Raw genomic sequence first — 15,000 nt, 5'->3', positions numbered from 1 at the left:
TAGTAAAGAATTGTCTTCAAATGAATGGGAGTTAAAGGTTACTTGCATCCCTTAATTATACAGCGGCTTCATATTGTGCAGTAAATCGAAATTATTATATCCCTCATTTATTCAAATTTACTCTGTTAGAAATCACATTTTTTGTGAAATGGGACGAATCAAACCCTCGTCAGTTTTAGGATAATATAAACTTAAAGTGTTTGGGTAACAATATTATTCATAAAATTCTAGAAATACCAAAATTGTATCTAAATAAATGAATTTAAAAGGCGAAGAATATTTGTCATCAATGTAAAACTGTCATGATGTTAAAACTAATATAGGAACCAAGTTATTTAATCTTTTACTTTGCCTGGGTAAGAATCTTCTATTTGTTTAGATAGTCTATCACTTTCTTGGGGTAATCAATTACATTTTTACATATAGTGATGTTGCCAAAAATATTGTGTTTCATTATATAAATCATCTTGTTTGTCTGATATCGTCTATAACAATCTACATCGCAGAAATGATAGTTGTGCTCTGCCGGACAGCTACTCATTGCTGTACTACAAAACTCTCATACTCACTGGAGATTGAAAAAGTCTGTATTTTACGGTTGAACTTTGTCTAATATGTACTCTGTGCTAAACTGCAGGGCTCGTGCACTCAGACTGATCATTTTCTTCTGTTGGACTAAAAGGAACTGCACCTTTTTTGGAACTAAACCTCCAGAAGTTTATTTAGAATTAGAAGACTGTTATTCACACATACACGTCGGTAGCTGCTTACTTCTGCCTCTCAATACTAGACCTACAAACACATAAATCAATACATCCAGATGCTTGTCTTTCCCACTCACACAGTAAAACACACATATATGAAAATACCTAAGTATTTAAACATGATCTTCCATATCGTATTTCTCACACACACAAACATGCCATACATACACACACCATACATGCACACAACATACACACACCATTCATACACACACACATACACACACCATACAAACACTACATACAAACACACACACCATACACACACACACACACCATACATACACAAACACACCATACATACACACACACTACACACCCCATACATACACACACACTACACACACCATACATACATACATACATACACACACACTACACACACACACACACCATATACACACACACACACCATACATACACAAACACACCATACATACACACACACTACACACCCCATACATACACACACACTACACACACCATACATACATACATACATACATACACACACACTACACACACACACACACACCATATACACACAAACACTACATAAAAAACACACACGCCATATACATACATACACACATACACACACACAACATACATACACAACATACATACACACCATACATACACAACACAACATACACACCATACATACACACCATACATACACACACACACACCATACATACACACACACCATACCTACACACACGCCATACATACACACACACCATACATACATACATACACACACACACACACCATACATACACAGATACCATACATACACACACCATACATACACAAAGCCACCATACACACACACACCATACATACAAAAACCCACCATACACACACACACACCATACATACACACTCACCATACACACACACACCATACATACACACACACACACACACCAGAAACACCTATGCACAGTATATGTGATAAATTTTGTGTTAAATATAAGATAGATAGATAGATAGATAGATAGATAGATAGATAGATAGATAGATAGATAGATAGATAGATAGATAGATAGATAGATAGATAGATAGATAGATGTGACTCAACACAACCAAAAATTGTTGGAAAGCAACATACACTACCTCTCATATACGAATACAAACAAAAATGCCTCCTAGCACATATCTGTATAGTTATATATCTCTTGTACGCTCACAGACATCAGCAGAAGAACATAATTATAAAACACATATACAGATATCTAACAAAGGCACAAACACACAAATGTATATCGACAGTGTTGTCTCATGTTACACTGGTAAATGAATCCCACACAGGAATATTTGTTTGTGTGATGTACAGACTGCTAGATGCATATCATATACACAAATATACACACATTGTTTATATCTCATCCCCCACTAACCCTTGAGGTGCCAGCACACTTGCAGCGCATTCATTAACTAAGTGATTAATGATCTCCTAAATCCACATGTAATGTCATTAATTATATAAATAATTGACGATATATAGGGTTGAGTTGAGGGAGACAAATCTGTCCCCACATCCAATAAAGACGTCTAATTACCTCTGTACATGGTGTGAGATATGCTGAATTTATCTATGTACATTTTATCTTCTTTACAGCCTCATTTGCATTTCTGAAAGCTTCAAATAATTTCTACTTACAAAAATCTGAAAAATATTTGTTTATCTTTGGCTTATTTGCAAGACAATGGCTTAAATAAACATATATATATGTGTGTGTGAGCATGTGTGTGTGTGTGTGTGTATATATATATATATATATATATATATATATATATATATATATATATATATATATATATATATATATATCCAAGTGTCACCCATTTGTTCAACATAATGTACACATGAACGTAAATAACAGGGTTAAAAAATATATGAAACATATTTCCACTTTCTTATTTTGGTTGTTTTAATTATAACGTGTATATATGTATATAATTGTTGCACATTTTGTGTATTTAATTACATATATGATCATTTATAAATGTGTATATATATAATTATATATATATATATATATATATATATATATATATATATATATATAGCCATTAATATTTGTATAATTAGGATTAATTCCTGTTATAAATAATTCTAGTGATTTTTTACACACACACAAATGCACACATGCACCAATAAATATGCATCATAGTGTGGGTTTATAAATATTTGTATACAAACAGTTTAATGTGCATATTTATAGAGTTTATATTTAATGAGTGTGGGTATTTAATGTGAGCATATGAATCTATATATTTACAGTATTGTGCACAAGCTTTACAGCTGGATAAACATCAATATTTGCACCTGGGTACTGATTTGCGTTCTTTTATTACTATTATTTGTATTATAGTGAATAAAATGAGTTTTCTAAAGTTGTAACTTTTGAATTCACATCTTTGCTTGTGGGGAGCAGAATATTTACACGGGAATATATTAGCCATTAAATGATTACATTGTTGCAGCCCCTCACGCTGTGATTATTTCTATATCGTGAGAACAAGGTAAAGATATTCTGGGCTCCATACAGGACTTGTATTCCTGGGAGCAATTAGATCTGGCGAAATAACAGCAAGGAAAGCACAATGTGAGCGTGAAAGCGCTAATCACCCGTGCAGGGAGCGGAGATTAATTAATCGGCTCCTCTGCTCTTTTTCTGGTCCTTCGTGGGATCCTCAGCGTATGGAATGTTGTAGCGTTGCTGATGGCTTCGAGCGGCCACTTGGCGGCGCTAAAGAGCTGTATATGGGGACAGCAGAAGAACTCGGACTCTGAAGAAGGGGCGGCAAAGCCCACAGACCCCAAATCTACCGAGGTCACCCAGGGGTCACAATGACAATTGCTCGCCCCGTGCAGGGGGACAGGGAAGACATCGTTTACTGGATCCGATTCCTATTGTTACTGGAAAAGTCTGATTTGCCCCAAATAACCAGACTTCCTAGCTACCTACAGCTAAGTGCTCTGCTCCTGGTGACCAGAGGTTCCGCGCTCTCTCCGTGTAGTCTCAGCGGCTGCTTGTGTCATCCATAGCCGGCCACATCTTACTAAACGTGGGATTGGTGGGTCCCCTCATCAGCTCAGTTCCACAGACACGTCCTATCCCAAGCTGCGGTTTAGTTACAACGAACTCTACTACTCCTAAAAAAAAGTGGCAAAGCAGATTGTTATGGGCTACTGGGATCTGCCTCTAGCTTCCTGATCAATGTGTAGTTTGTCCTTCTCAAGTTTACTGTAAGAAACAGATTATTGAACTTTCAGTAATCGGGCAATAGGCTCACAATAAATAAGGCTCTGTACTGCACCACTATTGCCCACTTCAAGGGGAATTTAACCCGTTTGCTGCTAGGGAAGGTATCAGCCTTTTCTGGCAGCCAATGGGTTAAGTGATTGCTTCATTTATGTAGAGCACTGGGGCTGTTTGCATTGTTTTTAGGCAGCTTCTAATGAATGCAACACAGCTGGAGCTCACTGAGGGATCTCACCCAAAACTGACCCCATCCTGCAATGCTGAGACCCCCACCCATGGAATTGTATTTTAGTTTTAAATCAAAGATGTCTCCATATATATAATATATTTATTATTATTATTACTTATTCACATCCACAAGAACTGAGCTGGGGTCTCTGGCTGGAAGATAAAGGTTTTTTTCTCCCTTGATTCCAGGCGATCATTGAGTCACACGGGGACTGATTCTGCTGCTGCTAAACCGGCCAGCACTGCAGCAATTAGCAGCTGCACAAATGTGCACAAATAACACCTTATTAATAGAACAGCTTCCTTAAAAATAACTTCTTTTTTTTTCTTTTTCTTTTTTTTGCAGTGGTTGAATTTTAAACAAAATACTTCCGAGTTTACCTTAAGAAAACTGAAACAAAAACAAAAACATCATTAAATATCCAGCAAAAAAAAATATTAACACGGAATTGTGCATTTTTTGTCTTTAATTTCAGTTAAATGAATTGGGATTTTCTTCAGACTTAACAATCCCCCTTTCTTCCTGCATTATTTAAGGAATTGTTTTTTTTTAAAGGGGAAATAAAAAAAACAAAACCAGCCGTTTAAAGCAGATAAATGATCTGAACCTTAATTAATGATAAAGTTTATTACACTGACGCTAGAATTTCTATATCTAGGATTCCCCAGCACAAAGAAGGGCTAAAGCAATTTAGTGAGCTCAAGCAGGAGATAATGGGCTCCCACCCGTGTTTTCCGTGGGTAACAAACGCTGTTTTCACGGGTTTAACCTTAGTCCATAGCATATTAATTTGTTTATCCAGAAATATTTCCGTAATTTATAAATATTTATAGAGATGATCTTTCAAATCCCAGTTTTGTGCATTGTCCATTAAATCACAGATTAAAACATTTGTTTTCTAAGAGAAAATAAAGTAAAATATTAAATTTACAACCGTCTTATCCCCCAGATAATAGGACACGATGCGATCATAATATTAAAGATATCTCTAGGAAAGAGTATATTTAATACACGTTACAGGTTATCTTGTGTCAATGTTATTACACACAAACTATAAATATACATTTTATTTATATTTTTATATATATATTATTTATTTATATATAAGAAAAAACTATATGCCCCTGGGTACAGGTAATGAGTAAAGGGAACACAATAAAGTATCAAAAGTATATCAGCTTCAAATTTATGTATAGATAGATAAATAGATAAATAGATAATAGGTAGATTCATGTGTCCATCTTTAAATCTGTCGTTCTATATACATATGTGCTAAATAAACACAAACGCGCATGCAATTTATATATATATATATATAAATATGTGTGTGTGAGTTTATATATATATATATATATATATAATATAATATATATATATATATATATATATATATATATACACACACCCATGCACACACAGATAAATATATAGATACCCTGCATTGTACTTACCTTGCATGTGAAGCAGTGGAGTGGATTGGGGTGAGCAGTTGAGGCTCAGTGTGCGTGGAAATGGAAGTGAGCAGTTTTGGTGCAGAGTTTTGGGGTGTGTGTGCAGCAGAGCTGGGGGCAGACTGCATTCACCCCCTTCCCACCATCTCTCTTTCTGTGTCAAGATTTCCCTGCACACATCTATGTTATGGAAGTTTCACTCAGCGCGCTTAACCCTTACACTGCTGGAGGAGACCGCAACAGCTTTCTGCCAAGCAAAATAATAACGGTTTATTGTCCTGAGTTATCACAGACACTCAATCTTCCTGGGTTTGTGAGCGGAGGTTACTGACCCTGAAACCCGACTTTATACCATAGGGACACAGCAACTACAATACACTCACACCTTCACTAGGAAATGAAACACACACATATATACTTATGGGAACCTATGTATATATGTGTGTGTGTATATATATATATATATATATATGTATATATATATATATATTTATATAAAATATAAATAAGTATATATATATACACACACATACACACATTTATAAGATTTCTAAAAGTAGATTGGAGTATATATATAAATGTGTGTGTGTGTAACAGTATATATATATAAATATATTTTTATATATATATATATATATATATATATATATATATATATATATTCCAATCTACTTTTAGAAATCTTATAAATGTGTGTGTGTGTATAAATATATATATATATCTATATACTTATTTATATTTTTTACATACATATATATATATACACACACACACATATATTCATACATATATATATCACGTGTAAACTATATTACAGTAAATAAACAAATTATTACATGAAAACAAACGGCAGTGAAACAAATGTTCCCCCTACTCAGCTATATATTAACTCGAAACTCTTGCTCGTTTTTACTTTACAAAAGAGGGACCGAGGCGAGCAAAAGCCAAAGACAGCTACACCCCCCCCCCCCCCCCCCCATCAGCCACCCCCCTAAACTTCAGACCAGCCATGATTGATGGTCTGCAGGACTCGCTGTAATTGACCGCTCTGTGGGCTGGAGGGGTTGGACGAGAAGACAATAAGGAGAGAAGCAGCTCCCCTCCCCCGGACAACTTTACATTTTTCTCCAGAAAAAAGTTCTTCGGTGCTCGGTTTTGCTGTACTAAGTACCTGTAGTTTGTGGCTAATTAGGCAGCTAAGGGAAGGCTTTATACAAGGAGAATACTCGTGTACACCGCCCGCGGCCCTAACCCACTGTCACACATTTATATAGAGTATCAGTTTAGTGTGTGTGCCCCTGGTATTTGTGTGTATGTCTATCTATCTATCTATCTAGCTACCTATCTATCTACCTATCTATCTATCTATCTATCTATCTATCTATCTATCATCTATCATCTATCATCTATCTATCTATCTACCTATCTATCTATCTATCTATCTATCTATCATCTATCATCTATCTATCTATCTATCTATCTAACTATCTATCTATCTATCTAACTATCTATCTTCTATATACCTATCTATCTATCTTCTATCTATCTATATTCTTTATATCTTTTTTGTCTATCTATCTATCTGTCTTCTATCTATCTATCTATCTATCTATCCATCTTCTATCTATCTATCTATCTTCTATCTATCTATCTATCTATCTATATATCTATCTATTTATCTATCATCTATCTATCTATCTTATTATCTATCTATAATCTATATATCTATCCATCATCTATCTATATATGTGTCTATAAATCAATCTATCTATCTATCTTCAGTTTAGTGTGTGTGCCCCTGGTATTTGTGTGTATGTCAATCTTCTATCTATCTATCTATCTATCTATCTATCTATCTATCTATCTATCTATCATCTATCTATCTTTCTATAAATCTATCTATCTAATTATCTATCTAATTATCTATCAGTCTATAAATCAATCTATCTATTTATCTATCGATATATCTACCTACTTATACACATACATATAATATAATAAGTGTGTGTCCGTTATCCACTTACTGCACTCACTAAGACAGACTACACCTTGAGACGTTGTAACATCCCCAGTAATTCTCTGATTTACAGTTAATGCTGCCCGGCCTACCATTAACTAAACTAGAGCCATCGCCTTTAATAGTTGCATCATAGCAAGCATTAGGATTTGTTTATTAGCCCGAGCACACTGTGGGTTACTCTCATCCTTACCTCCTTCTAACTCTCTAATTCCTCCTCTCTCCAGACTTCATTCACTTGTTCCACTACACAATATGTTACTGAGCTCTTCTGCACACAAATATACAGAATGTGCATTCAAAAACCACACACATTTAATACACAAGTTCACAATTGTGCACTTTTCACTTGAAATGGTAAATAATGGTAGACAATGCCGTTATAACTGAAGATGCCCACTCAGTGGTTTCATGCAATTCAGAGCATCGCTGTTTTATCATTAGCAAAAGACCGAGCAAACAAAATATAAATAAATAAATTGCCTGTTGTGACAAAGTCCCCATCCAGACCCCAAGTGACATGTACAGCTGTCAGTGAGATCTATAGCATCAGAAACCCCGGGCGGGCTCGGTGGTAGATATGACAGTGACCCATGTAGTGCCACTGTGGATGCATATATATGGGTGATATGAAAGTGACCCCAGCAGTGCCACTGTAGAGGCATATATAAGTGATATGACAGTGACACTGCGGATGCATATGACAGTGACCCCAGCAGTGCCACTAGATGCATATATGAGTGATATGACAGTGACCTATGTAGTGCCACTGTGGATGCATATATATGGGTGATATGACAGTGACCCCAGCAGTGCCACTGTAGAGGCATATATAAGTGATATGACAGTGACACTGCGGATGCATATGACAGTGACCCCAGCAGTGCCACTAGATGCATATATGGGTGATATGACAGTGGCCCATGCAGTGACACTGTGGATGCATATTTGGGTGATATGACAGTGACCCCAGCCGTGCCACTAGATGTATATATGGGTGATTGACCCATGCAGTGACACTGTGGATGCATTTATGGGTGATATGACAGTGACCCATGCAGTGACACTGTGGATGCATTTATGGGTGATATGACAGTGACCCATGCAGTGACACTGTGGATGCATATTTGGGTGATATGACAGTGACCCCAGCCGTGCCACTAGATGTATATATGGGTGATATGACAGTGACCCATGCAGTGACACTAGATGCATATATGCTTGATATGACAGTGACCCATGCAGTGACACTCTGGGTGCCCTGTGTGTTCAATCGTATTCACTACGTTTAAAACCTCTATAATGACAAAAGTCTAAGCTACCTATGTCAGTCCGCTTGATTAAAAGATGTTTAGCATCCAGCTCCTTAGGATTAAACATCCTCAGAGATGTTTCTCACCGCAATAAAACTCTTAATGAACCCGGGTTAGTGCCCTCTACAAACAAAATGATACCTCCAATCTATGTGAATAGTTACCCCCACTAAACTCTATGGGTGAGAAGATAGTGTGCTCTCTATATCAATCGATAATGTTATAATTATCCCTAATCGAGAGGGAGATATTACTGTTGTCCCTTAAAATGGGCAGTGTGCCAGTGTCCCCCTCAGGTCTCAGTGGATTATGTGACTGTGTCCATCAAGTCTCAGAATGTTGTGTAAGTGTTGCTTTAAAACTCTGTAGGTGGTGTAAAATTGTCCCATTAAGTCTCTGTGGGTGATGCAGAGTGTCCCATTAAGTTTCCCAGACTAATGTAACACTGTCCCCTCCAGTCTCAGTGGGTGATTTAAGAGTGAGCCCTCCAGTCTCGGTGGGTGATGTGACAGTGCCCCTCTCCATGCTCAGTGTGTGCTGTGATGGTGCGAGTATTGTTTTGGACTAGGAGGGTGGAGAGAGGGGGCGGCCTTCCCAGTCCAGCCTCCCATCCCTCCTGATTGCACGCCTCCTCCATGTGTCTGTGTCCTAGGGGTGGCTCTGGCTCCCTCTACTTCCGGGTTCCGTCATGTTCATTCTCCCGCCGCTCTGTTCACTAAGTGAGTGTGTGTGAGCCAGCAGCAGTCACTCATCTGCCACAGACAGGCTCCCGCACACACACACGCACTTTGCTCTTTTTTTTTGTTTGTTGTTGTTTTTTTTGTTTTTTTTTTAACTAAAATATATTTTTGGTATTTATTTGATTTCCAATGTTGGTGTCTTTGCGATGTTTGGATTTGTCGTCCCTTGCTTTTTTCACGTGTCAGTGGGAAAATAAAACAGACAGAGATCTGTAGGGAGCTGTCAAGAGGAGTTACAGAGAGAGAGAAGCAGCAGGGGATAAGCGTTAAAAAAGAGACAAGGGGTTGGAGAATTTGCTGTTCACTTGTGTCTTCATCACTCTCCCCATCATCTTCCTCCTCCTTTCCTGCCACCATCCCTCATTCAACACCTTGCCTGTGATTGACATCTGGAGAGGCTGACAGCCATGCGAATCCCCACTCCGTCTCCATGTGGCTCTGTCCTGGGCCGGCTCTGACATCTGACAATTAATAACAATAATACGGGAGCCAAAGGAAGAAATTGGAGAACACTAAAAAGAAGAAGAGTCACTTCGCTCCTGGCTTGTGCTTCATGAATTTATTCTTATTATTTCTTTGCAATTTCTTTTCGTGTTGCTGATTGAAGAATATTTGCTGGATTGCAAAAGAACTAGGAATTCATTTCAATTTCGCCCCTTCACCCTTTTTCCCCCTTTGCACCCTCCCCAGGGCACGGACAGCCCCCCACATCACTTGGGAGAGAGGGGCTGTGGATATATTATAGGGCGCACGGACAGGAGTTTATTGATGGCTCAAAGGGTAGGTGGCCAGCAGCATGCAGTGCTACCCCGGGCTACTTCATACCTGTGTGGGGGAAGGGGTGCAGCTCACATTTAGGGATCACTGTATTTGTGTGATAATAAAGAGTGGCTATGAGTGATCAGTGCTTTGTGTGTTGTGTGTCTCCTGCACGCCTCTCTCACTCTCTCCCTCCCTCTCTTCCTCACTCTCTCTCTCTCACTCTGTACCTAACTCTATCTCTCCTGCCCTCATTCTCCATCTCTTCCCATCCCTCACTTTCTGTCTCTCACTCTCTCATTGTCTTTCACTGTCTCCTCTCTTGCTGCTGCCTCATGTCACCCTCTGGCTTCAGCTTTATTTACCAGTCTTTTCCCTGTTCCACTCCTTCCCCACTACTTCTTTTTTTTCGCTAACTACAATTCTGCTCATAAATAGCTACTTTTTTTTTTTTTTCCTATTTAAAAGATTTCGAATTTTATATTTTTGTTCTTTTTTTTTTGTTTTTTTGTTTCTGGGTTCTTTTAATATTTGGATGAGCAGTAAAGACATCGCACAAACATCAATGTTCCTGGTAACTTCTCCAGCTCTCTGGGACTTTTAATTTATCGATGTGTCATTTTTTTATTTTTTTGCACAATCTATTTATTTTTTTGCGTGATTTTTAAAATATTATTTTTTTCCCCAGAATATTTTTATTTATTTTTTTCCCCACTGGGTTAATTTTTTCAGTTTATTTATTTTTTTATTTATTTTATTTTAATTTTTTATTTTATTTTAATTTTTTTTGTATGTGTGTTCAGGCCTTGCATATCTTTCGCCCTTTTTCCTGGATCTGTTTTGAGTTTTTTTTTTTTTGCTTCCTGTTCTCTCTTTGGCCTTTTTCTGTATTTTCCCTAAATTCCTCTTTTCTTTCTCTGGCAGTACGATGAGTTACCGCACTATGGCATGGACGGAGTGGGGGTCCCAACCTCAATGTATGGAGACCCCCATGCCCCAAGACCAATCCCACCGGTACACCACTTAAACCACGGACCCCCCCTCCATGCCAGCCAGCACTATGGAACTCATGCCCCCCACCCTAATGTCATGCCCACCAGCATGGGATCTGCGGTGAATGATGCTCTAAAACGGGACAAAGATGCCATTTATGGGTAGGTAGCCTGGCTATGGGATCTGACTCTGGAATCCCATACTTTATACACCGCAAGGAGCTATATAAACACTAGGCTAATAGTTAAATGAACAGGATGATTAGGAACCCTACATAGTAAATACAGGGGGAGCTGGACTTGTCACTTTGTATCCCACTCCCACGGAAATGAATAGGAAACTTACAAAAATCACTGGGGAATTAATAGGTACGGAAAATACCGCACTCAAGGAAAGTAATAGCATTTGCTACAAATGAAATAAAACCCCATGTTGACTGGACATTTATTAGAATATATTTGAAGTGTAGCAATAAATATTTATTTTAGAGTTTTTTTAGAGTTATTAGGGAAGCTAATTAAAAAAAAAATATTTCCTAAATATTTGGATTTATTGGGAGTGACATAAAACTGAATAGAAAGATTACAAAAAATACCATATTTGCTGGGAATTTAATAGGATTTACTTTTTAAAGGAAGATTTCCGCGTATGCGAATTTAATGAAATTTACTAAAATCCTCACACTCACAGGGAATATAATAGGAAGGTTCCTAGCGATCTCATTCTCCCTGGGAATTTAATAGACAATGAATGGGCATGAGCAGATATTACTCACCAAGATAATAAGATAAAGAAATAAGGATTTCTGGGTTTCAGAGGGAAAGTTGCAGAAATAACATAAACTAGCGAGTCCTGTAATTATCAAACCCAGGGACATAATGATGGGCTCTATACTGAGCAATTAGGGATTAAAGAGCAAATAAACAGGGATTAAAATCAATTTGTATGAAGAGAGGGAACCGATAAATCTTTTATTTCCCCAGCACGAATTGGCCGTTTAGTAAATTCGGCAAAATCAGATTATATTCTGTGCTGTTTACTCAGGACTTTACAATAGATTTGAACAGAGATAAGAGTAAATTATATTTCAGTTAAAAAAATGTTAGCCTTTGTTTTTATAGTATTCTCTATTAATCTATATGGGGTTTTTTTGTAGTTAAATTATTGTATATCATTTTAACTGAGCAATAATGGATCCAATAATTTGTAAATGATATAACTATTTTATAAACAATTTAGTGTAAAAAATCACTGGGTGTTTGTATGAGTGTAAGTTAGTATTTCTTACAGTTATCTGTGTGTGGGCTTTGTGATTTGCTTATGACTATAAACTGGGGAGCACTTCCCCATCAATTGACCCTATTTTTTTTCCTTTTGTTCCTCTTTCGTTTCGCGGGGCTCCGCAGACACCCCCTCTTCCCTCTTCTAGCTTTGGTGTTTGAGAAATGTGAATTGGCGACCTGCACCCCACGGGAGCCAGGAGTCGCGGGTGGGGACGTGTGTTCATCAGATTCTTTCAACGAGGACATCGCAGTATTCGCCAAACAGGTCAATCATCTGGGGACACCCCTGCACCCCAACATTCGCACAATAAATGAATATTACCTCTAGTGTTATTATATGTGGCTTTGACCTGATATTCCCTACAATAAATATAATCAAGATGATCATTAGTTATTTTCACACCCTCATGAAAATTGCCCCTAGGCAGTTGGCTGATGTGTTTCTTGCCCCCCAGGTCCGGGCCGAGAAACCTCTCTTCTCTTCCAACCCAGAACTGGATAATTTGGTGAGCTCCTCTATATATATATTATTAAACTGTGTTGTGGATTATTCCTATTCTGTTCAGAGTAGCTTAATATCTCTCCAAAAATGTTAAATCCTTTAATGGGGCCTCTCTGGGCTCATTAACCCATTGGCCGCCAGAGAGGAATCTCCTGCTGCAGCCAATTGGTTAAGTGGTATTTATTGGCTAATTGCAACATTTGGGGAATGGGAGCCCATGTGAAAGTGTCAGGTCCCCTCACCTGTGGAGCTACTCAATCTGCAGCATTATTAATGTCAGCACATTCATCAGGCCGAGCCCAGGAAATCAAGACCGGATTACATTTGATCAAAACGAGTCAACCGTGACCAAAGAATAAGCTAAAATGCTGGCTAATTGGGATTCCTCCTGACAGGGCAGATAGGGGAAATCCCGGGCCAGTCCCTGGTAATGTACAGTTATTACCTGCATTAATATGCCACATTTATCATTCTATCTTATTCAAACCATTAGAAAGTAGAATACCATATACCAGTTGCCCTGCTAATTAATTTAATCAGTATACATTAAATGAATCCTCTTTTTTCAGAATGACAATTTATTTTACATAATACATAAAAATAGGTAGTGTAATAAGTAAACCAAGTTCCTTAGATTTCTAGATGTATTATAATTGGTTTTATATAGAAATTCTACACTAAATCTTGAACTTTTCTTTTTTTATATATATAAAGATTTAAATTTGTTTAAATTATTGTGTGCTACTGCTTATATATAAAATAATATGAAAAATCACACACACACACGTGTATATATATATATATATATATGAAAAAGTTATAATATACACTAAGAGCAACTTTTTTTATGTGTATTAGAATAAAGATATAAATATGTATATATATTTATGTGTGTATATATATATATATATATATATATATATATATATATATATATATATACACATATATAAATAAATAAAATAACATTTCCTGATATTATAATTAGTATGCTTTCTTCATGTATGTTTTAATAAATCACGTATATTTTAATATATTAGAATGTGTATGGAATGTTTAGGAGTGTCCCTTCTATCCCTGATGGTTTTTGCAGTGCATGATATAATGAATAACAGTCTCTATAATTGTAATGTGGACATTTTTAAACTGATAAACATACAGAATCTTTCCTGGGAATACTTTCATTCTGTATAGTGTATTTTAGATTGCAAGCTATTTTTTTCCAACCTATTTTCGTATACTTTTATATAATGCACTAAATGCAGTATTAAAACGGACATTGACTAATTAATATATAATACATACGCACAACTAAAATATATTTTATAGTTTAACAATTTGAATATAATTGTTATGACTAATATAAACTCAATAGGAGTGTTTTATATATATATATAATTATAGTGGTATGTATATATATATATATATATATATATATATATATATATATATATATATACACACAATCACATATATCAAGATATGTTTGAAATAATTTAAACTTTAGTACAACCAAGTCCCTTTCTTATAAGTAATTATTTTTGCTTTATGTATCTTACAGTGTAAACTAGTCCCTGTTCGAATAACTGGGGGACTTACTTGGTGTACATTTATACAATGTTTAATATAAATTATTATATTTCTAAACCAGTCATTGCCCTATTAATGTAT

The 15,000-nt window shown here is 36.5% G+C and overlaps 1 protein-coding gene across 7 annotated transcripts in view; it reads left to right on the top strand.

Annotated features, from left to right (window-relative positions):
- Positions 1-9,778: 9,778 nt before the first annotated feature.
- Positions 9,779-15,000, top strand: part of MEIS2 (Meis homeobox 2) — a 229,639-nt gene continuing 224,417 nt past the window's right edge. For 2 of the 7 annotated variants that reach the window (XM_053697961.1, XM_053697959.1), the window contains exons 1-4: positions 9,779-10,572; positions 11,476-11,705; positions 12,951-13,092; positions 13,283-13,333. In XM_053697961.1, coding sequence (XP_053553936.1) covers positions 10,561-10,572; positions 11,476-11,705; positions 12,951-13,092; positions 13,283-13,333 — 435 coding nt within the window. In that variant the 5' untranslated portion in view covers positions 9,779-10,560. Of the gene's footprint in view, positions 10,573-10,609; positions 11,126-11,475; positions 11,706-12,950; positions 13,093-13,282; positions 13,334-15,000 lie in introns of those variants that run through there. The other 5 variants (XM_053697956.1, XM_053697955.1, XM_053697960.1 and 2 more) reach the window with 3 other exon arrangements.

This window comes from Bombina bombina, chromosome 1, assembly GCF_027579735.1.
Source record: "Bombina bombina isolate aBomBom1 chromosome 1, aBomBom1.pri, whole genome shotgun sequence".
In the NCBI taxonomy this organism is placed as follows: domain Eukaryota; kingdom Metazoa; phylum Chordata; class Amphibia; order Anura; family Bombinatoridae; genus Bombina; species Bombina bombina.
This window is presented reverse-complemented; position numbering and strand designations above follow the sequence as displayed.